Raw genomic sequence first — 27,309 nt, 5'->3', positions numbered from 1 at the left:
TTTGTGTAAGATGAAACCTTAAATAGAAATGGGGAGCTGAGGAATTTACCTCAAAGCTACATTTGCAAGTCCATTTTTCCTTATGCTTATCAGAAGGGATATATCTGTAGGTAACTAAACATCAATTAGTGAAATTTACATACTATTCTGGTTATCAAGGACAGTTCACAAAACTATGGCCTCACTATTAAGTGGCATCATAACTAAATTTCTGGACTACTTTTCTAAAAACTAAATTCAAAGTTTAATATTTTCTTCAATGTAAAACTAAGCAGAAATAGTTCATAAGTTTTAAAATGGCCTGCTTTAAGGGGCATCTGGCTGGCTCATGTGCAGCATGTGACTCTTGATCTCAGGACTGCAAATTCAAGCCCCATGTTAGGCACAGAGCCTGGTTTAACAAAAAAAAAAAAAAGGCCCACTTTCAGTTTAAACACTGCTAAATACTAAACTGTAGTCATTTGACTTATAATGCCAGAAAACTATAATTCCAGTGAAATTTAACACATACAATATTGGGGCAAATGTTTATAATCACTGTACCTTGTAAGTTTAGCATTTACGTGCTTGAAAGATACACTGGGAGAGAATACAGATATTCAAAATACAGTATCTATTAACACCTCTTCAACAAAAAATATTGTCCTCTGATGGAATCAAGAAGACTGTCAACCACAAGCCAAGAAAAAAAAAATTGACTTAGGAAATGTTTCTAATAAAGCCAAGTGAGTATATGTTAACATTCATGGGAATAAAAAATATTTTTAGCAACACATAAATTCTAGTTATGGAATCCTATATCCTAATAATTCATGTTATGAAATTACATTTCAACCCACACAATTTAAACTGTATGACACCAAAATGAGAACAAACAAGTCAACTTACTCGGTCTGCTAATCCTCCAGGAACGATCGTCCTCACAACCACACCACTTGATTTTCCTCCGACTATTCCAAAACCTAATCCAGAGCCATCATTAATGAGCTCAACATCTTCAATATGCCCCCAATGAACCTACAAATCAATGGGAAATAAAAGCCAAAATGTTAGTGAAACAGATACTTAGCTTTCCAATACAATAATTACTAAAGTAAAAGATATACCACAAATTGAACATGCCTACAAGTAATCAGGGCAACTTTCTAGAGGCTAGGATATATATAAAGATGATTAGATGGCCCCCACCCTTGAGAATAATATAACCCAGTAGAAAGATAATCTAAAACACAAATAATTAAAATGAGACAAGAATACTGAATCATAAAACATATAGCTCAAAGAGGATAGAGACTTGCTGCCTCATTCTCCAGTCTGTACCTAGTATCTAGCACAATGCCCAGGAACAAATAAGTATGTGTTTACCTGAATTGAAAGAGAATCTCAAAATATTATAAAGGATGGGTGGGGGGTAGAAATAAGAAGTCAAATCCAATGAAGAGTTATGGAAAGCTTTGAGGAAAAAGTCACGTGTTAATTGCACTATAGAGAGAAAAAAATAAAAACACATATCCAAGCAAAAGGAAAACCAAAGAACAAAGTGGGACCAAATAACAGAATGGGTCAAGGCATGGTCAAAAGATTGGATTTAGGGGCACCTGGGTGGCTCAGTCATTGGGTGTCTGCCTTAGGCTTGGGTCGTGGTGCCAGGATCCTGGGATCAAGCCCCATGTCATGCTCCCTGCTCAGTGGGAAGCCTGCTTCCCCCTCCCCCACTCCCCTGCTTGTGTTCCCTCTTGCTGGCTCTGTTAAATAAATAAAATCTTAAAAAAAAAAAAAAAAGATTGAATTTACTTAACTGGATAAGCAAAGGAATAACTGAAGGTTTTAAAAAGGAAGGATAGGGATGCCTGGGTGGCTCAGTCGGTTAAGGGTCTGCCTTCGGCTCAGGTCATGATCCCAGGGTCCTGGATTGAGCCCCTCATCAGGATCTCATCGGGATCCCTGCTCAGCAGAGAGTCTGCTTCTCCCTCTGCCTGCCACTCCCCCACCTGCTTGTGCTCACGCTCTCTCTCTGACAAATAAAATCTTTAAGGAAAAGAAAAAAGGAAGGAAGGACAGGAACAAAGCAGTGGTTTAGGAAGATTATTGTGGCAGCAATATGAAGGATGAAATGCTGAGGACATGAGGTAAAGAGACTAATTAAGCAGGCTCTTATATGGGAGAGGAAAGGCAGGCCCCACTGAAGACATGAGCAATAGGACTACATCAATCAGACTGAGAGACGTTAAGCCTTTTCCCTCTAACTAGTAGGTTTCCATCAGGAATGTGCAATAGGGGCGCCTGGATGGCTCAGTTGGTTAAGCATTCAACTCTAGTTTCAGCTCAGGTCATAATCTCAGGATGGTGAGATCAAGCTTCTGGCTCCGTGCCTAGCAGGGACTCTGCTTAAGATTCTCTCGCTCTCCCTCCGGCCCTCCTCCCCACCCACTCTCTCTCCAAAATAAACAAATCTTTTTAAAAAAGAAAGAAAGAAAAGAAATGTACATTAAATTGGAGAATAAAATTCTCATCTCAAGCTCAACAGGGTATATTTACCGGTTTTACTATTATACTGAGTTGGAAGGTTAAAATATACTAAGTTGCAAGGTTAAAATAACCAGGGATATTAGAATACGTAATAAATCCAGGTCTGAAACAATATCTAGTATCTGGGAAGTAACAAGTTTTGTTAAAATATGCCTGAATTAAGGATCACAGCTAATATTCATAGAGTGTATATTCAGTACCAGGCACTGTGCGTAGCTCTTCACGTGCATTCTCATTTAATCCACATTTGAAACCGCAGATGCGGTTATGAGTTTCAAGGACAAGCAGAAGAAACTGAGGAGCGGAGCAGTCAAGGAAACTTCCTGATAGGACACAGCTAGGAAGTGGAAGAACTGGACTTGACCCCACCTTAGCCTGGCTCCAGAGCCCCTGTTCTTAACCACTATGCAAAGCACTTTCCCACTTTGTTCATTGTATTTATTATGTAAATTGTGCTGTATAAATATCACTGATTACAACAGGGAAAATGTCTATACGTTAATTTGTGTTGTGACCTTGTACTATATCCAGATGGTCCATTGTTTCTTTCACCCCAATGAATGAAAATTAATCAGCCAGCACTTAGTGTTATAAGAAAATAAGATTTATTAGCTTGCATTCTGAAGATGGAGGCCAAAATCTGTAAAACGTTATAAACCAAGTTGAAAGATTCCCAAAAGAGACATAAGCTTTTATTCTTTTAAATTGCTCAGTATACACATTTACATGAAAAGGAAAACTTCTATAATTTTACAGTGTGAACAACCTAGTCATAAACACCCAGTATCATTCACAAAAATAATGTTTTTGAAATAAATAAAATAACTAAATCTTACTGAAGATACTCAACAGTAAATCTCCAATAAAAACTCTCAGCTTAATTAAGGAACTGCCTACATCTCCAAGGAACACAAGACTCTTTCCATCACCAAATAAGTTATGCATAATTACAATTCACCTTCTACATTAAATAATAAATAAGGAGAACCACAGGACACTGAAAAAACAAAACAGAATCTTCTGTGAAATATCTTGTTTATTATGCTAATGCTGTATTTAGAGATGTGATCATCTTTCCTAAAGTATGACAAGTAAAATAACACCTTCTAAATGTCTTTACACTTCTTAAGATCAGTAGCATTAACTCAAAATTAAGTTATTTTTCCAAATTTGCAACTCACTGTTTCAGGCAGCGTAGGATCAGTTAGGCTGGCAGACGTTTTTGTGTGGGCCAGTTCCCTGGCCACAACCAGACGCAGAGATCCAGTGGTTTGTTGTAATAACGCAATTGCTTGCTGATGGGAAATGTTCTGATCCAGTGGTGTGTCATTAATAGCCAATATCTGGTCATTTTCCCTTAATCTTTGATCCCTTGATAGAATAAGAAAATTCTGTTATAAATGATATAATAGCATCTTTTAAAAAAAATCTATTATTCAAGCGAAGCCGTTTATTTCTTATGGCACTACTTCACTTAGGACAGTTATTCAAATAATTACATAACAGAGCTCTTCGGAGTGCTTCTCATCAAAGCACTTATTAGCTAATTAAGCGATTAAGTAGTGCACCCGTAAATGTGTGCATGCACATATGCCCATGTGTGTGTATACATACACACAAAACCATTCGGCTACAAAAATAACCAAAAGCAATGTGTGGGGCCCCACAGCTAAGGTTTTGCGAATAAGAACACTGCCCCCATTAGTGCATAAACCCTATACTACTGTACCCCTTCCAACCTGACTTCAGCATATACCACACCAGGACAACTGTATCCTCAAATTCACTGATAACCGTCTCTCCAGGAGAGTCATCCTGTCTCCATCAACCTTTGCTTCTCCGACATTTGTCAACTGTCAGGCCAAACTCTCCTTGAAAATCAACAGATGTTACTTCTAAATCTATATTTAAGCCCTTTTCTCTGACCCAGTCCCCAAATGCCCAACTGCTAACCAAAGTAAAAAAAAAATAATAAGAATAACGGGGGTTTTTTTTCAGGTTTTATTTATTTATTTGAAAGAGCGAGAGAGAGCATGAGATGGGAGAGGGTCAGAGGGAGAAGCAGACTCCCCACGGAGCTGGAAGCCCGAGGCGGGACTCAATCTCGGGACTCCAGGATCATGACCTGAGCCGAAGGCAGTCGCTTAACCAACTGAGCCATCCAGGCACCCCAATAATAACTGTTTTTAAAAGAAATTAGTAAAACCTTAAGGGGAAAAAAAACACTATTATAGTTACTATTTTCTGAGCACTTGTTAGGAGCCACAAACTGTGCTAGATGCTTTACAGGCATTATCTCATTTAATCCTCACAACCGTCTCTTACTTAGTTACAGGAGAACCTGGGGGACTCAGTCAGTTAAGCATCCAACTCTTGATTTCTGCTCAGGTCATGGTTTCAGGGTTCTGAGATGGAGCCCAGCATGTTAAGCCCTATGTCGGGCTCCGCACTCAGCATGGAGTCTGCTTGCCCCTCCCCCTGCTCCTGCCTACACTCTTTCCCTCTCTCTCTCAAGTAAAATCCTTTTTAAAAAGCACTTATATTTTACAGGCAAGAAATTAAAGCCTGGACAAGTATAGCATCTTATCTTAGTCAGCGGACTCTGAACCATACTCTTTCACTTTAGGATTTACTCTGGTTTATGTATTTGACTTCATTATCTCCATCTAAGGCAGATCCTTATCTAATGCTTAAAACCAAACTTTCAAAACTTCTCAAGGTTTATTTTGCTAGGTTCGCTTTATGCTGGTATCACCCAACTTGAATATATATAATGATTATCTGAGATTACTGACCAATAAGGAGAGAGCCAAAGGAAAGAGAACAAATTCTTGTCATCACAGTTTCATAAATGAACACTATTAACCTTCAAAATACAAAATCCCCGAGAAGGGGTTTATCTAATTCATTAATCTAATTCATAAATTCGGAATCATGAAAACTCCATTATATTGCCCCTATCTTTCTGAGGTCACAGCAGATTCAGCAAAACTTTATAGATCAGAATTTGGTAACTTTTTTTTTTTTTAAGATTTATTTATTTAAGAGACAGAGTAAGAACTGGGGGAAAGACAGAGGGAGAGGGAGATCTCTGGCAGATGCCCTGCTGAGCATGGAGGCTGACGCGAGGCTCAATTCCATGAACCTGAGATCCTGACTTGAGCCAAAATCAAGAGGCTGATGCTTCACCAACTGAGTCACCCAGGTGCCTCTGGCAACTTTTTAAAATTATTTTTAAAGCCTTTACTTTAAAATTTACTAAGTAGGGGCGCCCGGGTGGCTCAGTGGGTTAAAGCCTCTGCCTTCGGCTCAGGTCACTATCCCAGGGTCCTGGGATCGAGCCCCGCATCGGACTCTCTGCTCGGCAGGGAGCCTGCCTCCCCCTCTCTTTCTGCCTGCCTCCCTGCCTACTTGAGATTTCTGTCTGTCAAATAAATAAAAAATCTTTGAAATTTACTAAGTAATCTACACCCAACATGGAGCTCAAACTTACAGGCCCCGGATCAAGAGTTGCATGCTCTACGGACTGAGCCAGCCGGTGGCCCCAGAATTTGGTTAACTTCTGAGCTCAAGGACACAGGATAAACTTGTTTGGTATTCAAAGGCCTGTGCATGTGGTCCCCAAGGACTCCTTCCAACTGGGCTTCCTCTGCACATAAACCCTTTTTCCAACTATTCTGATCTACTCTTTCCCACTCAAACATGTCTGCCTTTTCCCTCTCTTGTGTAGACTGTTTCCTCCATCTCTGATGCCCTTTGATTCTGCTTAGCCAAATCAATCTACCTACTGCGATCCAGCTGAGTGTCAATCTCTCTTCCACCCTCCCTATCACTTACCTCATTATCAGGGGGATCTGACCCACTCATTTACCACTCACTGAATATTCATTCATACTAAGTATGCCGTGGACAGAGCTAGTTAAATCCTACTAACTTGGAAGTTTTCTGAGGATAGACACTCATGTTTTAGATTCTCTTTTGAAACTAACAAGGTAGATGTGAAAACATCTATTTTTTAACGTCAAAATCATTGGTGTCTCTCCACTAAATCAGGTATCATTAAAATGCTGCTTAGGGACGCCTGGGTAGCTCAGTTGGTGTAGCATCTGCCTTCCACTCAGATCATGATCCCAGAGTCCTGGGATTGAGTCCCACATCTGGCTCCTAGCTCAGCAGGGAGCCTGTTTCTCCCTCTTCTCCACCTACTCATGTGCACATACGCAAGTTCACTCTCTGACAAATAAATTAATAAAATCTTGAAAAAAAAAAATGTTGCTTATACATCCTGGGGTACCTGGTGGCTCAGTCAGTTGAGTGGCTGACACTTGATTTCAGCTCAAATCATGATCTCAGGGTCGTAGGACTGGAGTCCCACAATGGGCTTGCAATGGGCATGAAGCCTGTTTGGGATTTTCTTTCTCCCCTCAATTGCTCTTGTGCTATCTCTTTAGAAAAAATAAAAAATAAAAATTTGCTTATACATCCTTTTTTTAATATTAGGAAAGACTTATTATGTTGAGCTAAGGATAGAAAACTATATATGCTCCATGACCTTGTTTTTATAAAAAGAAAACATTCTAAAGTATTTCCTAGTTATCTTAGGGTAGTCAAAGTCCTAGAGTTCGCTTATTATATTTCTATATTTTGTAATTTTCTATTATATGTATGTATTACTTTTATAATTTTGAGGTATATATTTTGTAAATTGAGAATGTTGCTCGTGAACCATTCCTGAGTCCTACATTTCTTTTTAAATGTAACCACTACAGACGATACTAGAAATTACTTTCTTTTTCCACCTCCAATGTCCTTCTTTCTCTGACTTCTTTACCTAAATTCCTATTCACAGCTTGTTCATTAAGGAAAACTTCTTAATTAATCCCAAATGAATGAGATGTTCTTGGCTCTTTTCAACCCTGATGTAACTCATTTTGTGTAAGTTCTTAATTTACTCACGTTCAAATCTTCTATTTTCTGAAAATCAGTCTATTTTAATCTACCTCCCCCGCTTTACCCAATAGACTACCAGGACACTGCATTTCCTTCCAGTTAGTATCTGCTCAGGGAATATAACCTCAACCCCAGATAAACAAATTGTAGAGAAGAGAGATCTCCTGCAAAATATGATTTTGATGCATTCTTAAGTTGAACAGAATTAGTTTTACTGCTACTTTTATAATTTAACTCCCACATGCTATTTATATATATTGAATTCATATATATATATATTGAAAATTTATATATATTGAATTTTCATTTAAGGGGAGACAACTTGTCTATTGCAACTTTCGAAAATAATGGATTCTATTACTCTGAGAGCCAAAGGGTCTTAGGTAAGCTCCTAAAATAACACAGTTCTATGTGGAAAGTCCTCAGGAGAAAAGAAGAACTGATCAAGAAAACCATTTAACATGATCTGGAAGGTCAAGTATGACCGAACCCACCTGTTTCCAGTTCTTTCTCATACTCTCTTGCACTAAGCTCCCATAGCAGGTAAGTATCAGCCTCACTCCAAGAATAGGAGCTGTGTTACTTCTCCCATTAAGACTACTGCTTAAGACAGTCTCTTTATTCCTGACACCTTCTGCTCTTTGCAGACTCCATTGTCTCAAGTTTCCCTCTAAGCACTGCTGTCTCTGGGAATCCACCTGACTGCTTAGCCTTGGCCAAGGCTCTTTACACACTAACATATCAAACTTCTCTTTTGGAAAATGCTCACCTCAATCTGTAACTACAGACTTAGTACAGAATACCTCAGACATAAGGACTGACCACAACAAGATTGCACAACATTGAAGATACACTAAAAACTACTGAATTGTACACTTCAAAATGCTGACATTTATGGTATGTGAACTCTATACCAATAATAATTTTTAAGTTAAAAAAAAGAGGAAGGAAAGTTGGGCCAATAGAAGTTAAATAGGCTTTTTGTCAAGGGACAGAACAGTCTCAAATAAACTAAAGGTAAGTGACCCTAAGTTTGGACTCACCTAGGTTGTTTACGTTTGCCAGAATAGCCCTACTCTATACTTGCTATCTCAGGGTCATTAACAGAAACCCCCCAGTCCCAACATGGACAATAAACCATATGGCTATCCTAACTATGTATACCCAATCTCCAGGAACAGAATTTCATAAATACATCTGACCACTGTTAAGATTCCTCAGAACATACTTGAAGAAATGCTGCATGAAATGGCAGAATAAAAGTTGCAAAAGTCATGGAAACCCATTATTTCTGAATTTTCAGGTGCAGAGCCTAGAACTGATCCCCTATGAATGGAGAATGTGAATTCAAGTATCTATTATGGGCTGAGAGGTTTTTTTTTAATAATAGAACCACTACTGTTGCTATTATTTTAATAGACAGCAGCCACGTAATGAAGTGTGCCTGTTAAATGAATAATAAACAAAAGACCTGAAATCAAATAGAGAAAGAATATAAGGCTTGAACATACCCCTTAAAATGCAAAAACAATGGCTCAGTGCAATAGGGGGGATCACACAGATTTGAGGAGGCTTTTAACTGACAAGAGAAGTACAGAACAGTATGATATGAGCCCTGAAATAGTTGTTATAATTTTAAGTTTAATAAGCCACAAGTATGCAGAATGTGAATTTCAGTATTTCTATGTTACTGATCAGACGTAGCTAAGATACCACGTCCGACTGTGGGAGGGTATGGCAGAACGGAAAGCACACTAGCTTGGCCGTCAGACTGTCCTGGAATCGTATCATGGCTCACAGTTCCATCATCAGTAGCTCTGTGACTACAGGAAAAGCACTGGACCTCTCTGAACTTAGCCTTCTCACCTTCAGAACAGGGTAATGGCACTACTAGCTAGATGGCCGCCACAAGTACATGTGGAAATATCTGCTCAAGGCCTGACAAATGCATGTGGAAAGGGAACATGTTAGCTGCTACGGTTAACTGCTTTTATTACTAGTTTCTTACTCTCTTCAGAATAGTGTTTTCAGAACTGTCAAAGAAAAGATTAGCAAAATGCAAAAGGAAACATCCCCCTTACCTGTCTACTACACTCCCCGGCTGTACTTCCTTCACAAAGACATCAACTTGTCCCAGACTGTGACTTCTCAGGGCCACCACACTGAATCCAAGGCCTCCAGATGAAGGCCGCTCTATATCGATATATTCAATTTGCCGGCCCTAAAGGGGGATTTAAAAAAAAAAAAAAAAGTCTACGAAGCAGATCTACCTAACCGTACCCTTTCCAAAGAACTGAAATTGCTATTTTTGTGAGCAACACAAAAAACAGCTTCTCCTAAGTCATCTCTGTCCAAAAAACTTAGCATTTCAGCAATAAATTATTTCTGGAAATCCTCTCACTTGATTATTTTCAGTAGGACGTAAGAGGGAGTGTGCAGTGTTCTGCAACCTCAGAGAATCAGAGAGAAATTTTCACACTTCATTCACATTATGAGATGAAGCCCAAACTGGGTGAAAACTCCTGAGAAAAACAACTTTTTCCAAAGTAAGTTCTAAATTACTTTTTACACTGCATTCTCTAAATTCTCTTCATGAAAAAAACATTTTTAAATGAAGAAAGCAAAATAGATATCAAAAATATGCTAGTGTTCAGCCTAAGTTAGAACCAGCTGCATTTGTTAGGATCCTGTTTTTAATTTTATTGTGATGAATTAATATTCCATTTTATTAGGTTTACGGAAAGGCCTCCATTCAAATGGGCTGTATGTGTAATGAACAAATATTTGATTGCTTTAAAATAACTGTATTTATGACATGAGAGCTTCATAAATATAATCACATAACAAAAGCATCACATAAAAATAATTATTAGTCAAATTAAAAGGATAGACTTATAAAGTCAAAAAAGAAATTAGTATAGATTATTTAAATATTATACCTTAAAGAGATTCTTTTTGATCTTAAAACTCGACTTTCATTTTTTAAGGACACCTATTAGAAGATGAGCTGAACAAAGACAAAACTAACACATCCAAAAATTCAACTGTCTATTTAATTTTTAATAGGTATTAGGGATAAAACTGGATTAGATTACTCTCTCAAACGTTTCCTGAGATTTCCCAAATCATATTAACTCTAACTCCCATTAATTCTGTTTTGATAAAAAATTAAAAACAGTTTCAAAGGAAATTCTATCACTTCTTATAGACATCAATTTTCCTGTAATCGAAATCATAATCTTTCAAGTCCAGAAATGTGTCAAATTGGAGTAATTATCTAAAAACTCCTTACCACATACAGATATTTTCCTTGAGTAATTTTAAGCCAATAAATTTCTAATACACAGTTAGAAATAGTAGCAATCTCTCCTAACAAAATAAAAATGTGAGCAAACCACACAGAGTAGCAAATTTTAAGGCAAAAATAGAGTATTCTTCTTTTTAAAGAGGGAGTACTGTTTTCTTTCTTAATCTATAACAGAAGAAATACAGCTAAATAGTCCCATGACAAGATAAAACTTTACCTGAGCCATCTGTTGAATGACTGACTTAAAGTCTTCATTTGCCGACTTAGGAGTCCAAGGAAATAACCCAGAGACAGTCGAGTTATTAGAGGGTCTTTGGGCATTCCCATTAGGAATGGCACCATGTGTAAACACTAATAAACCTTTCCTAGAAAAATCAAAGTTGGCTGAACAATCTGAGGGTATGTGGCTGAGCTGTTGAAGAGAAAAACAAAAGAGAATCATTAGCAGAAACCTACAGAAAATAAATTATTTCTACTTAATAAATATTCTGTTGTACCCATTACATGTATAATTTGCAAATTAAATATTTAGACATGAGAAAAATAAGACACAGATATGTGAATCTATGTGTTTGTTAGGCTACAAATAGTTTTCATTTAGTATTACACAGAATATTTACTAGGTTAAAATGTATTGCTTCCTGGGGCTCAGTCCATGGAGTGTCTGACTTTTGGTTTTGGCTAAGGTCAAAATCTCAGAGTTGTGAATCACAGAGTCTGCTTGAGACTCTCTCCCTCTCCTCTCCTTCTCCCTCTGACCTCTCCCAGCTAATGTGCTCTCTCTCTCTAAAATAAATAAATCTTGGGGTGCCTGAGTGGCTCAGTGTTAAGTGTCTGTCTTCGACTCAGGTCACGATCCAGGTCATGGGATTGAGCCCCGCCTATTTAAATAAGTACAACTTGGGGCGCCTGGGTGCCTCAGTGGTTTGGGCTGCTGCCTTTGGCTTGGGTCATGATCTCAGGGTCCTGGGATCGAGCCCCGCATCGGGCTCTCTGCTCCGCAGGAAGCCTGCTTCCCTCTCTCTCTCTCTCTGCCTTCCTCTCTGCCTACTTGTGATCTCTGTCTGTCAAATAAATAAAATAAAATCTTTAAAAATAAATAAATAAATAAATAAGTACAACTTATATTCCAAAACAAAACACAACATTTATCATAAACATTTTAAGTAAGCTTTATGCCCAACATGGGGCTTGAACTCAAGACCCTAACATAAACGGTCACATGCTCTACAGAGTGGGCCAGCCAGGAAACCCCCATAAATATTCCTAAACTATCCATGCCAGTGCTACCTACAGTTCACAAATCCCAGTACAGCCTTCTTGCTGAATTAAGTGCACTTAGAGAGAGTTTGTCTGTCTCTGTCTCCTTCCATGTTTCTTTGCTGGTTTGAATATACTAACATGTAAAACCCTGATGAGTAACTTACTTGCCCTTTCAGTTGCCTGATGGACTGCTGAAGTGTGAGTATCTGATTGAAGAGAGGGCTCTTTAGTGTCTCATAAAACAGAGAGAGCTTCTCATTTTGTGATGTATCTCCCTTCTCCTGCAGTTTCATTTTTAGGCGATCAAGAACTTGTAGGACCTGCAATTTATCTTGTTTGAAGAAGGATAATCAGAGCACAAGTTAATCCCACTGTACCTTCCACTTCTGAATCAGTAATAAATTTACTGATAGAAGTACATTATCTAGTATACCTGGAGCGGGATTTTCAGGCATTTTGAATGATTGTCTTCAATCCCTTTTAAAGAAACCTAAAGAAAAATTTTAAAACACAAAAGATTTTCCATTAGTGTCTACTCATCTATAGTTCTGTAAAAAAATTATAGAAAATCTCAAGAACATGCTTCATCAAAAGACTTCACTCAAATTCAAATTAAAACTTGAGTAGCCCACTAGGTTTCCTCAAACTAGAAAGATAAACACACGATTTGCTGAGTGTTGACGAAAACATGAAGCAACTGGAACTCTCGACATCACTAGCAGAAACGCAAAATGGCACATGCGCTTTAAAAAGTTGTCTGGTAGTTTCTTACAAAGTTAAAAATACACTTACCTTATGACTCAGCACTTCCACTCCTAAATCCTTACAAGGAAAAATAAAAATACAAACTCACAAAAAACCTATACATGAATATTGGTAGCATTTTTATTTATAGAATGTAAACAGAATTCTTGGGAATGAAAGCAAAAAACAACTACAAATATACACAACATGGATCGATCTCAAAAATACTATGTTGAGGGAAAGAAACTAAATAAAAAATGGTTACAAACTGTATGATTCCATCCACATGAAGTTCAGTCTATAGTTATAGATTAGTTTACCTCAGCAGGGTAGAAAGGAGCTGACTAGGAAAGGATCTGAAGGAGTTTTTTGGGGTCATGGAAATGTTCTAAGTTTCAAATGGAGTACTTTTTGTTTACACAGATGTACACATTTGTCCAAATACATTGACTTACATATTTTAAATCAGTATTTTTTGTATACAAATTACAAATTATACTTAAAGTTCATTTTGTTTAAAAAAAAAAAAAAAAAAAAAGGATCCTGGGCTGGAAAAGAACATCTACATTAAGAGGTGAAGATTTTAGAGATTAGGGGGGGAAAAAAAAAACCCTAAGCAGCACACACAGTCCCAGATTCCTAGTAGTCATCTGAGTCTCCAAAAGGTAATCACCCAACATATTGCCATTATCTGTATTTTTAATTCCAGTAATTTGTTCAAACTAACCTAAAATGTAATGTGATCACAACTCAAAATTCCAGCAAATCCTCTGCGAAGACCAAACCGGCACTTTCACAGTAGTCATTTATACTAATGGTACTCCAGATTGTAGTGAACCATCAAAGAAACAGGAAGGAGTACTATACAATGAAAATTCTCTTACATCAACTCTGCATACAGTTGCTGAATGAGGTCTTCATCTTCTAGTTCAAGGTCACTAAGTAGGAAAGGGTATTAAAACCCAGTAAGGGATGCCATCTGCATTGATAAAAGGTCCATGTATTCCATCTAAATGTTCACTGAACTGCTGAATAGACAAAACCGCTACTGATGAGCTCAGCATCTCAACTGTGCAAACTTTACCACTACCCATTGACAGGTAACAGTAACAAAAGATGGTTACAATGGCACTATCCTTTTCTATAGTAGTAGCCTAAGGTCCTAGAGGATTGACAAGAGCAGCTCTGTCTGTGGTCATTAATAGATCAACCTCTCTGAAAGAAAGAATGCAAGCGAAAAATAGGAGATATAATTTTTTTACTCTCAGACTGGCAATTTTTTAAAATTAATAATAGCATGTATTCTAGAGGCCATGAAAAAACAAGTGGGAATATAAATTTGCACAATCTCTTTTAGGAGAGCAACTTTAGCAATAGCTATTGATACATTAAATTTGCATTCTCTTTTACCCAGAAGAGCTACTTCTGAGGGTCTCCCTAAAAGAAATACTTGTAAAAGGGCATACAGATGTATTGTACAAGGATATTTACTTTATTGTTATGAACAAAACTCCAGGAAAAATTAATCTGGCAAAAGCAATCAGGCATTCTAATAAAGTAGGTCTGAATCCACTGAAATGAGAAGGGGAGGGAATCAGCTAACGGTAAGCCTGTGGCTCTCTCCTTTAGGGAAGGATTCCCAGCTTGATAATCAGAACCCCTTGCAAACACCCTAAAGGTTTTTGATAGCCCCTCATTTTTAAATGTCAGGAAATGTCTTAATTGCTTTTTGTAAATAATCTGAGAATGAATGGATTTAAGGGTCATGGCTAGAAGATACATAGACATTTTCTATTTGTGTAACTAATGGAGTATAAAACTCAGGATTCCCCAAACACCAAAGGTTTCCTTTGAGAAAAACATTTCTGTATATATTGTTGAGAACCTATCTAGTAACCCAAAACAAAAATGTGTCCTAAGGGGTGCCTGGGTGGCTCAGTGGGTTAAGCCGCTGCCTTTGGCTCGGGTCATGATCTCAGGTTCCTGGGATCGAGTCCCACATCGGGCTCTCTGCTCAGCAGGGAGCCTGCTTCCTCCTCTCTTTCTCTCTGCCTGCCTCTCTGCCTACTTGTGATCTCTCTCTGTCAAAATAAATAAAATCTTTAAAAAAAAAAAAATGTGGGGCGCCTGGGTGGCTCGGTGGATTGAGCTGCTGCCTTCGGCTCAGGTCGTGATCTCGGGGTCTTGGGATCGAGTCCCGCATCAGGCTCTCTGCTCGGCGGGGAGCCTGCTTCCCTCTCTCTCTGCCTGCCTCTCTGTCTACTTGTGATTTCTCTCTGTCAAATAAATAAATAAAATCTTTAAAAAAAAAAAAAATGTGTCCTAAGGTTGAATTTTACTCCTGTAAGCAAATTAAAAATTGTGGTTAAAGTCTGTCTATCAGAAATATATTTATAAATGATTTAATTCAACCTACACATAACTAGGTATTTTAAGTGTGTCGATAATGTCCTAAGAAGAAAAGTGCCATTTTTCGGCTGGGTACTCCTCTAGCAAGGAATGTCTGTCCCTACCTCCTGCCTGTAACCACTGAATCAGGAGTATGGTTTGGTGCTCATTCGGTGAGGTTTGATCTCATTCACATGAGAATGCTTTGACAATTCAATCCTCTATGTTAACACAAGGACATTATCTAACAGGCACAACTGAATAGGGAAAAGAGCAAGTTTCAGGGTATGAGCATTATTTGCTTTTTATAAGAAAAAGATATGTATGTGTGTAGGTTTCTAGATTGAGAAAGATAATTTCACAGTAATTAACTTCTGGAAAGTAGGGCGCCTGGGTGGCTCAGTTGTTTAAGCGACTGCCTTCGGCTCAGGTCATGATCCTGGGATTGAGTCTTGAATTGGGCTTCCTGCTCAGTGAGGAGTCTGCTTCTTACTCTGACTCTACCCCCTGTTGTGCACTCTCTCTCTCTCTAAAATAAATAAATAAAATTTTAATTTAAAAAAATTCTAGAGGGGCGCCTGGGTGGCTCAGTGGGTTAAGCCGCTGCCTTCGGCTCAGGTCATGATCTCAGAGTCCTGGGATCGAGTCCCGCATCGGGCTCTCTGCTCAGCAGAGAGCCTGCTTCCCTCTCTCTCTCTCTCTCTGCCTGCCTCTCCATCTACTTGTGATTTCTCTCTGTCAAATAAATAAATAAAATCTTTAAAAAAAATAAAAATAAAAAATAAAAAAATAAAAAAATTCTAGAAAGTAGAAATGGGGATAGGAGATTTAAAAAAATTAACTTTACAGATTTTAGTGCTGTTTGAATTTTATTTTAAAAGCATGTCTTGGGGCACCTGTGTGGCTCAGCGGGTTAAAGCCTCTGCCTTTGGCTCAGGTCACCATCCCAGGGTCCTGGGATAGAGCCCCACATGTGGCTTTCTGCTCAGCAGGGAGCCTGCTTCCTCCTTCCTCTCTCTCTCTGTCTGCTTCCCTGCCTACTTATGATCGCCAACTGTCAAATAAATAAATAAATAAAATCTTAAAAAAAAAAAAAAGCATGTCTTATTTCGTAACTTAAAAACTAAAATAGGCAAAAAGATAATGGCTGAGAAGGTCTAATGAGAGAGCAAGCAGATACAAAGATAATAACAACACAATAGGATAATTATATTCTAAGGCATAACCATCAATTGCAGTGGTGTGGGCCATGGGCTAAGTGAAATCACAAAGGGAGATGGACTAAATTTGCGTGGGGATGTTTGGAACACTGGCAAGAGAACACATCAGAAACTTCTCTCGCAAAAGAGAAAGAATGTGGTGTAAAAGGAGTGGTCATTTGCCCTCATTTGCCTACAACCACCTCAGATTACCCAGCACCATTATGGATGCTGTTCCATTTCACTCCCAAAACTGCTGCAGTTATGAATGGACAGAAAAGAAGTGGCATATATATGTAACAGGTATTATTCAGCCATAAAAAAAGAATGAGACCTTGCCATCTGCAACAACATGGATGGACCTACAGGGTATCATGCTAAGTGAAACAAAACAAAGACAAATACCATATGTGTTTGTGTTTGTGGAATCTAAAACACAAAACAATGAGTAATCAAAAGAAAATCTCTTAAATACAGAGAACTGATGGTTGCTAGAAAGGAGGTGGGTAGAGGGATGGTTGAAACAGATAAAGCTGATTAACAGGTACAAACTTCCAGTTATAAATTTTTTTTATTTTTTTATTAATTATTTTTATTAACATAGAATGTATTATTTGCCCCAGGGGTACAGGTCTGTGAATCATCAGGCTTACACACTTACAGCACTCACCATAGCAGGTAACTTCCCCAGTGTCCATCACCCAGCCACCCTCTCCACAACCCCTCTCCCCTCAGCAACCTCAGTTTGTTTTGTGAGATTAAGAGTCTTTAATGGTTTGTCTTCAAAATTTAAAAAAAAATTTTAAGTGTCACAGTTTGAATGACATGTAGGGCTACCCTGGGTAAGTGGTTCTCAAATTTTAGCATGCATCAGAATTACCAGGAAGGCTTATGCAAACACAAGTTGCCAGGGCCCACCCCTGGAGTTTTTTGTTTGTTTTTGTTTTTTATTTGACAGAGAGAGATCACAAGCAGGCAGAGAGACAGACAGAGAGAAGGGGGAAGCAGGCTCCCTGCTGAGAAGAGAGCTGGATGGGATAAGGGGCTCAATCCCAGGACCCGGAGACCATGACCTGAGCAGAAGGCAGAGGCCCTAACCCACTGAGCCACCCAGGCGCCGCCCACCCACCCCCCTCCCCCGCCGGAGTTTTTGATTCTGCAGGTCTGAAGTGAACCAGAGAATCTGCATTTCTAACAAGTTCCCATGTGATCCTGACACTGCTAGCCCAGAGACCACATTCTGAGAACTACTATAGACAGGTGTAAAAGCTCATGAATTTCTATGAGACTATTAACTAGTTTTAAATGACCTAGGTATCTAAAAATAGGACCAAAAAAAAAAAAAAAAAAAAACCACCCAGGGTTGTTTTTGTGTTTGTGTGTGGGGATTTTTTTGTTTTGTTCGGTTGTTTTTCTGCAAGTGTAGACGGCAAATTGATGCTTGGCTCACAAAGAGAGAAGTCCCAAAATTGGGAATAAGCATTTAGAAACCACATAATGTGGCAGTGTAATGTTGATCTATCCAATTTAGTAATAAAACTTTGACTTACTTTTTCTTTTTTAAATTTCATTTTTCTAACAATTCCTTTTTCTGATAACTGATTACAAAAGTATCAGTTCTTGGAAGACTGTGGGTACAGGGGAACCCTGATCTCTTATCACCGACAGCTTAAGAAGCACAGACTTAAACAGACTTTGAGAGGGTCCTTGTAAATAATGCGAAGTAGACTGGTCTTTATCCTGTAAGCAACAGGAAGTAATTAAAGGCTTTTAAGTTGGGAGGTACTGAGTCCAGATTTCTATTTAAAAAGGTAATTCTGGTAATAGGATAGATTAGCAGCCTTCAAACATTTTTTTTTTTTTAAGATTTTTTTTATTTATTTGCCAGAGATAGAGAGGAAGAGTACACACAAGCAGGCAGAGAGGCAGGCAGAGGCAGCGAGAGAAGCAGGCTCCCCGCCGAGCAAGGAGCCCGATGTGGGACTCGATCCCAGGACCCTGGAATCATGACCTGAGCCGAAGGCAGCGGCCCAACCAACTGAGCCACCCAGGCGTCCCGCCTTCAAACATTTTTAAATACACATTCCCATCAGTGAGAATATGGTGACCATTCACCTTATTTTTTATAATTATATACATAAAATTTTAAATGTCATGACAGTAAGATAGAAACACTAAAAAGCAAGGTTTTATGTCCTCTTCCTACCATCCCAATGGATCCTTCTGTATATTTTGGAAACCACAGTGGTACAGTATCCCTCAGTAAGGTTTAAGAGAAGAAACTAGTTGGCAATTTAACCTTCTGACTCATACTTAATAAAGGCTAAACCTTGTCCACCATGCAGGCATGGAAAATTACTGCAGTCCATGGTGTTAGGTAATATCTAGGGAAGAGGACTAAAGCCTTAAAAATATGAGGACAGAAGGGAGAAATATAGTAATTCTACAGCTCAACAACCAGTAAGCAGCACACAGGCTAAAAACCTTCAATCAAACCACCTTGAACTATTTGTCTAGACTGACAAACAGAGCTTACAGCAAGGAATCTCAAGTTTGTTTAAACATGGTAAAGCGGAGTCTAACTTGTCAGAGATGGGCCACCTAGAATCGGTCATAGGTGATATTAAAATGCCACCGTGTGCCGCTGTCCTCCCAGTGCTACAGCCTCCAGAGAAGGCGTAGTTATTATGCTCAGTGGCTTCTACTCCATCATTGATCAGGAGAGTCTGAGCTATGAATTTTTCATGCCTGGTTCACTGTAGGATTTGACTGAAGGAAATTATAATAATATTGTGGCTTTTCTTTATACCCAGACCTTTAGCCATTACCAATTAATGGAATATATGAAAAAAAAAAAAAAAGCTGATGCAGAGATAGAAATTTAATTTGATTTAAATTTCTAGGTGGAGGAAACTTACTGAATAGATTTATTAACCTCCTCTGTTCAAGAATTTAAGTGAACTAAAACCCTGAAAAACATACTTTTCAGATTCCCAATAGCTCACAGAATAGAGACCTTATAAGACACCTTATACTCCTATCTTGAAAATTTGGGAGAAAAAGATCACTGGCAATCAGTTTGGCAAAGTACAGGTATTCAGCCTCTAACTGCAGATATGAATTGGAAGATCACAAACTCCTCACTGGGAATTCCCCAGATCCAGAGGGAATGAGGGAGTTTGAACAATATGAAAGCTATTAACTATAAATGAAGTCAGGATTTCAGAAGTTATTCAAAAATATAAGTCCACAAACAACTTAAAAAGTTTTTGTTTTTGTTTTTATTAAGAGAGATTTTATTTATTTTTGCAAGAGAGAGTTAGCTCCAGCAAGAGGGTGGGGGGCAGAAGGAGAGGTAAGGGAAGAGGGAGAAGCAGACTCCCTGCAGAGCAGGAAGCCCAATGCGGGGATTCAATCCCAGGACTCTGGGATCATGACCTGAGCTGAAGGCAGACACTTAACAGACTGAGCCACACAGATGCCCAACACCTTTCAGTTTCTATTGCTTCCTTTGAAGTGCAAAGCTCAGGTAGTATCTAATTATCACGCCTTTGTCCCCAAAGCTCAGCATTTGTGAGGTAGCAATTAAATGGGAAACAAACTCTCCTAGCCAAAGTAAACACATCTGCCACCATGCTAATAGAGATTCAAGACCGTTGTCACAGTCTTGTGTCCTTATCAAACGACAAGGCCTTTTGTAATCCCTTAGATACAAAAGATAATATATTTTTGGCTGCTGCCAAACCACTACATTCCTGGAATTCTGGGAACATATATAAATTCCAGAACAACCCTGACATTTTGGGAACCATATGCTTAAGCCATAACCAATGCTTAATTAAGTGCACTTAATGCTAGATATTCAGGACATGTTGAAATTGAAGATGAAAGATACTGTGTTAAACTCAGAATCAGAATTGAAAATTAGGGTGCCTGGGTGGCTCAGTGGGTTAAAGCCTCTGTCTTCGGCTCAGGTCATGATCTCTGAGCCCTGGGATCCAGCTTAGCAGGGGGCCTGCTTCCTCCTCTCATTCTGCCTGCCTCTCTGCCTACTTGTAATCTCTGTCAAATAAATAAATAAAATCTTTAAAAAAAAAATTTAAAAAAAGAACGGAAAATTGAGTCAGTTCTTCAGAATAATTCAGTTGGCTAAATACTAATCCTTACTGAACTATTCAAAGTTAATCAATGCATATCAATATTCTGCCTGTGCCTTGGCCACTGAGTGAGAACACTGTTTCGTGGTATGCTTTTGTATTTCTGTTGGCGGCAGTTTTCTCTAATTATGGACGAAAAAAAACAAAAACAAAAACAAAAATCTGGGCAATTTTCACACTTAGGGATCTCTGTGTAGCCAGTCCCTCACTGAAAGGGCCCAGGCATTCATAAATGAGTAGTTTCTACCTCAAATATTCTGTTCAATGCTCCCCACAAGGTAGGCTGTATGCCCTTCTCTTCAGAAATATGGTGATGGCATTTTTGCCATGCTTCTGGTATTCAAAAACAATCCTAGCAAATCGTGAAATACACCAAACTAGGCTTCCCATCAATGTTCACCTCCTCTCCTTCCTCCTGACCTTCTCCCCCAGACCATTTAATCTGTTACTAAATCACATAATTCACCTTTTGGTGTCCACTACGCACCAAATGCAAGGACATTCTGTAAAACATCTCATTTATCTTAACAAGGTAGTATTATCACCCCCATTTTGCAGATGCAGGGAACTTGCTACAATTTCAAAAAAACAAGGAGGAAATTTCACCTTGGAAGGAGGAAAAGTCAACTGTTAATGACTTTAAAAATGAGAGCCGGCTATTTCACATTTTCAACAGCGAGAGAGTGTTTGTCAACCTAACCCTCAATATCCACTTAATTCACCTCCCTCTCCTACCACACTCTTGTCCTGGAGCTTCATTAGAACTCCAGAAAGTAACTCCAAGAGGACTGACTGCCCGTTTCAAGCAGGAGCCTTACCCAACCCCTATTGTCAAAGTCACCCCCATCCATTAGGGGTTAAAACTAAATGAAAACAGGTCTGCCCCTGACAGATACCTACTAACCAGGCAAGATGTGCAGAGCACCAAAACAAAGGGCAGGACTTTTGGTTCTGTTTTTAAGAGTAAGACCAACATGAGAGAATGCTCATCTCACAGAGAGTTTACTTTTTTTTTCTTTGTAAGTTTATTTACTCAATCTCTACACCTAACATGAGGCTTGAACTCACAACTCCAAGATCAAGAGTCACATGCTCCTCCAACTGAGGCAACCAGGTGCCCCTTAGGAACTTCTTTTAATCTGAAGGCAGCTCTATAAATCCATGTTACCAATATACAGATAATCCAAATCTGAAAATCTTTAAAATACACACTACCTTTGTTTATAATATTGTTGTTCAACATGTTTTTAAACTATAAGTGATCATACTGTATATTTATCCTTCAGCAATTTGTTTTACCTTATCCTTAAAGTTTTATGATTAGTCATGAGAATATAGGATATATGCAGCTTCTCTTCATTCACTGCAACAACTACATTCCACTGTAGGAATCCATGATTTTCTCCCCCAACCTCCTGCGAATAAGCATTTAGATTGTTTCCTATTGGTCACAAACACAAAAACAGGATTAGAACGTAATACCTACTTCATTAATCTACTGTTTTCCAGTTGATTCAATCAGCAATTCATAAAACAAGGAAGATTCTATAGCCTAGGAACTTTGAAATCCTGGAGACCTGGGATCTACAGCTGGGACCAGCTCTGTGTTCTTGCACCAATTGTTTAAATTTCCCTTTACCTCAGATTTCTCATTTGTAAAATAGAGTAAATGAAAATTATTACATATTTACCATTGAAAGGACGAAATAAGGTATTGGAAAACATGTATTCTGGCACACAGTGTACCTTCAATACAGAGTAGCTACTATTGTTAACAACCTCTTCTGGGGTGCCTGGGTGGCTCCACTGGGGATCTCCCTTCCATTAGGTCAGGATCCCAGGGTCCTGGAGTTGAGCTCCAAATCGCATCAGGCTGCGTGCTTGGTGGGAAGCCTGCTTCTCCCTCTCCCACTCCCCCTGCTTGTGTTCCCTGTCTCTTGGTATCTCTCTCTGTCAATAAACAACCACCACCACCTCTCCTTTCAATCAAAATTATTTAAGGTACTTCAGGAGCTTCAAAAAACTAATAATTTTTGGGGGGTGCCTGGGTGTCTCAGTGGGTTAAAACTCTGCTTTCGGCTCAGGTCATGATCCCAGGGTCCTGGGATCGAGCCCCACAGCCCGCTCTCTGCTCAGCGGGAAGCCTGCTTTCCTTCCTCTTTTTCTGCCAGCCTTTCTGCCTACTTGTGTTCTCTGTCAAATAAATTTAAAAAAAAAATTTTTTTTAGCTGAGATTTTGCTATGTACTCCATAATGATTATTTCTCAGAAGACTGAACAACAAAAATGTTCAGTAATGCAACAAATATGGGGGGGAAGGGAGAGTAGGAAGGCTGATAACCTGGGAATTTGAAAAACCTGTTTCTAAGTAGGAATTTAAGTGCTTCAGTCCACTAAGCCCTCTCAAGGATAAAAATTCTCATACTGAATCCTAACCCAGTGCTGTTCAACAGAAAAATGTGAGCCACAGAAGTAACTCCAATTTTTCTAGTAGCTGCATGAAAAAAGCTAATAGCAATAGGGAAAGTTAACTTTAGTCGTGTATTTTACTTCACCCAATATATACAATCATTTCAAGATGTATATAATTTTTTTAAAATGAGGTATTTTACTTTTTGCTTTACACTAAATCTTCAAAATCTGATGTGTCTTTTACATTTGCAGCATGTGTCCAGCCCAATCTGCCCTACATGAAGTGTCGGACAGTCACATGTGCAAAGAGTTAACCAATCTGACAGCACAGTATTAACCCATGGTTTGCCAGAAAGATCCCTGTACAGTGTTTTTAGCAAAGACTTTTGGATTACCAGTTAACATAGTTTCAATGCCTCTTATCAAAATAACTCACAAAACTTTGGTTCTTCTCAATAAAAATAGCTCAACTCCATAATTTTAACAGAAGTTATCACAGTGGAAGAGCAAAGAGCAGGAGAATCATGACTCACAGTTTATAAGACACATTCTTAACGAGGATTTAATTTCAACCTCCCCGAAGTTCAGAGAAGTAGATCATTTACAGATGGGAAAACAGAGGAGCAGGGTTAAGTGACTCGCCAAGTCCTATGGTAAGTGGATCCAATACCCGTCTCCGGGCTCCACAGGCCGCACAGTTGTACAAACGCAAAACGTTAAGTGGCCTCTTCACCTTCAGCAGAGATCTAGCCCATGACTGAAATAAGGGTATTGACAGGCTCTAGATTTCTATTTGCATCAGAACTTCAAATGAGGGTTTTAAAAAAAGGCATCCAAATCTGCGCAAAACATCTGAGTATGAAAAAAACCACAGCAATGGTCAAGCAATCACGAATATAAAGGTGGACTAGTACTCTCAAAAATTTACTACCCAGGTGAGCAAAATCTTTACAAATTAAACCCCATTTTGGTCTCCCCAACCTAATGTATTTTTGTTAAACAAAGCACGTAAACTCAAACTACTTGGCTGTTTAGCTTAAGGATCATTACAAAATGTTTTTAAGTAAAAATGCAATTATAAGGATGACTGAATGTTGAATCTCTACGAATCACAAGGTTCTAGTAGTGAATTCACCATGGGAAAATACACAGCTTTCCCTTTTTAAGAATACTAACCGAAAGACAATATACCAGAATTTTATTAGTGGTTACTTTCAGTGGTAGGTGGGTTTGTCTACTTTCTCCAGTTTTCTCCAGTGAATATAGGTTAGCTTTATAGTTTAATATTAATACAGTACTTAAACTTACTAAGGCCTTCAGAAGTGCCTTGTTTGGCTCAGCGGGTAGAGCACAGTAACACCTGATTTCTCTGGGAGGGGAGTTTGAGTCCCTATCTTGGGGGTAGAGTTTACTTTAAAAATAATAAAATAAATATACATACTAAGGCCTCTAAACACAGATAAGAGCTTAATATAATTTCTTTTCCATTTACACACAACTATTATTCTAATGCCAAGCACATCTCATGTGACTGTTAACAGGGTCTCGATTAGCAAATCTCTCCAGACCAGAGTTTACAAATTCTGTCTTATAAAGTACCTTCCAGCGCTGATATTTATTACCTTTTTAATTATTTTAAATTTTTAATAATCCTTATATACGCCGTAGGGGCCTAGAAACATCAAGTTCATTTTAGTTCAAAGTCACAATCCTCCCTTTTTCCTGATATTGCACACTGAAGCAATTTGCGTTTTTACACCCACTAGCTTTTTTTCTAAAAAAAGATGTGTACAAACGAATTGGCAGTCTATAGGAGCTTAGACACTCTAGAATGCGGTATCAACCATAGTCGGCATAACTGAGATTTCTTTTTCTTCTAGGTCTCCAGAGGCTACTTCATTAAGAAACACTTGTTTGTGGCGCACCTATCAATGGCCAGACTCACCAGACACACCTGAGCAACTTAGAGAAATAGGGCCCTGAAAGGCGAACGCTCTCAATCGCAGAGTCAAAACCAGTAAACAACTAATTTGAATCCAAAACGATACGAGCCATCTGGACATATGACAAAGTGCCAAATGAACACTCCTGGGGGAGATTAATTTGGCACACCTCCTAGGTGTGCCACGAGGGTCGGGGCTCTCGGGGTGAGGGGAGGGGGAGGATTTGAAAATGTTTTCCTCAGCTTGACTGAAAGCAGGAATCCAGCAATGTCCCCACAGCCCGGAGGCCACAGTACTTTCCGTCTGATCTTCCCCCGTCTGAAAAGTGAGGCTAGCAGAGCCCAAGCCTGACCGCGGGCCTGGGAACTCGGCTACGTGACCACCCGGGTGGGGCCGGAGCTAGGCGGTCCTCTCAGATAAGATCTGGGAACCCCCTCCTCCTCCGGGCCCCCGCGGCAGGCCACCACCTGTTCACTCCTCTCACCGTCACCAGTGGAGGAAAAGACTCCGACCAGCTCTGGGGCCAAGCGCAGGCACCGATCCGGGTGCAAAATTTGATCCCTGCCAACCCCAGAACAGAAGTGGGCCGAGATTTGAGGGCCGGCAGGGCCTGGCGAGGCTGGGCGGCTCCGCGGCGGGCGGCCCGCGGCGAGCTCAGCACGGAGCTGGGTGGGGGGCGGGGGTTGGGGGAGGGGCACGGTGGAGTCACCCAGGCCGGACGCAGAAGGACTGCGCCCCGCGCCCACTGTGGGCCTGGAGGGGCGCCCAGCAGCGCCCTGGCTCTCCCGTGTCCACCTCCTCCCGGAGGGCGGGCGCAGAGTGCGCCAGCGGCAGGGGAGGCGGGCTCCCACGCAGGAAGGAGAGCTGCCCCCCGCCGACCTCGGGACGCAGGGACTACCACGCCGCCCTGCGAGCGCCCGCGTAGCTGGGACCCCCCGCTTTACCTGGTCCGACGGAGGGTCGGGAGCGAGCGAGCGGGAGGGCGGGCACGACGCCGGCCCTCCCTCACCTGGGCGGAAGTGAACGGGGCAGGGTAACCGCGCCTCACCTGGCAGGCCCTTCCCTAGCATCGACCCTCCCCGCCCGGGGCGGGGCGCCGGGGTGGCGCGGGTGAGGGGGCGGGGGGAGCCTGGGCCGCGGGAGGCCGACTCTGGGGAGGAGGAGTGCGGGGGCGGCGGAGTTTCCTATTTTCGGCAGGTGAAATTCGTCTGGGCGCGGGAGGGTTAAAGGTGGAGTCTAGGGGCCCAGTGGGCAGTTGTAACGCCTGGTGGTGGGGGCAGCCCGTGCTAAAGGGGTGGGGAGGTCCTGCCGGACAGGTGTTATTAAGAGGGCTGGGCAGAGAGGGGAGTCTCAAAGGCAAGCTAATGAAAGGATGTTGATGAAAACATGATCAGATCTAATTAGTCCCCATTGTGCCTTTCCTTTCTGCTAACCCAACATAAAACTCGTAAGAAGTATAGCTGGGGAAATTTAGTTGGGGGAAATAAAGGAATCTGGCAATATTTGTCTGCAATATGCCGGGCACTCGCTTATATACACTGATGCGGGAAATAAGGGCAGAGGAGAAATATTAAATTTTCCTGCCACCTATAGCCCACTGACAAGTCCTTGAAACAGGCAGTGGCTTTCCTCTAGGAACTCAGATGCCTGGATATTAATACTCTCCTAAGGGCAAGCAGCAATCTTAGCTGGCCCCTACAATCCTGTAAGTCTACTTTAACAGAAAAATTTCTGGGGTGCCTGGGTGGCTCAGGTCATAATCCCAAAGTCCTGGGATCCAGCCCCGCATCAGGCTCCCTGCTCCAGGGGAAGTGTGCTTCTTCTCCCACTCCCCCTGCTTGTGTTCCCTCTCTAGCTCTCTCTGTCAAATAAATAAACATAATCTTTAAAATTTTTTTTCCTTTGGAATCTTCCTTTATGTCTGCCCAGCAAGATACACATTGGCAATCATCCTCCAAGCCTATGACCCCTGACAGAGGGTTTACTAAAGTACAGTAAATGACCTTTCCTAACAGTAGCTAGTTCCCTCCAGACCCTGGAGGCTTAAGCTATCTCTCACTCCCTCCCAACTTGAATGTGTATAATGAGGCCAGCCACTCCTCATAACCCCAGGGAAGATTTTTCTGCTCAAAGGTCCCGTCACCATGCTTTAATAAAACCACCTTTTTGCACCAAATACATCTCAAGAAATCTTTCTTACCGTGGGCTTGGAACCCTAACATCTTTCCTACCTCATTTTCCGTACCTCATTTTCTCTGTGAAGAAACTGCACTCCTCATTGGTGAAGGAATTTGTCCAAAGTTGGGGACCTACTCGGGATCTTCTGACTCTTCACTATATATTGTAACATTTTTATTCTTGGTATCACAACATTGACATTGAGAAAGATGTCAATCTATAATTCCACTCTCTTTAATT

General features: G+C 40.2%; 1 protein-coding gene across 7 annotated transcripts in view; it reads right to left on the bottom strand.

Annotated features, from left to right (window-relative positions):
- PATJ (PATJ crumbs cell polarity complex component) overlaps positions 1-25,940 on the bottom strand; it is a 370,533-nt gene extending 344,593 nt beyond the window's left edge. For 5 of the 7 annotated variants that reach the window (XM_059374941.1, XM_059374937.1, XM_059374938.1 and 2 more), the window contains exons 1-7: positions 25,836-25,940; positions 12,483-12,539; positions 12,214-12,380; positions 11,004-11,198; positions 9,561-9,700; positions 3,711-3,900; positions 889-1,017 (exon numbers count right to left, since the gene is read on the bottom strand). In XM_059374941.1, coding sequence (XP_059230924.1) covers positions 889-1,017; positions 3,711-3,900; positions 9,561-9,700; positions 11,004-11,198; positions 12,214-12,380; positions 12,483-12,504 — 843 coding nt within the window. In that variant the 5' untranslated portion in view covers positions 12,505-12,539; positions 25,836-25,940. The remainder of the gene's footprint in view (positions 1-888; positions 1,018-3,710; positions 3,901-9,560; positions 9,701-11,003; positions 11,199-12,213; positions 12,381-12,482; positions 12,540-25,835) is intronic. The other 2 variants (XM_059374939.1, XM_059374940.1) reach the window with 1 other exon arrangement.
- Positions 25,941-27,309: the final 1,369 nt, after the last annotated feature.

This window comes from Mustela nigripes, chromosome 14 (assembly GCF_022355385.1).
Source record: "Mustela nigripes isolate SB6536 chromosome 14, MUSNIG.SB6536, whole genome shotgun sequence".
NCBI lineage: Eukaryota > Metazoa > Chordata > Mammalia > Carnivora > Mustelidae > Mustela > Mustela nigripes.
This window is presented reverse-complemented; position numbering and strand designations above follow the sequence as displayed.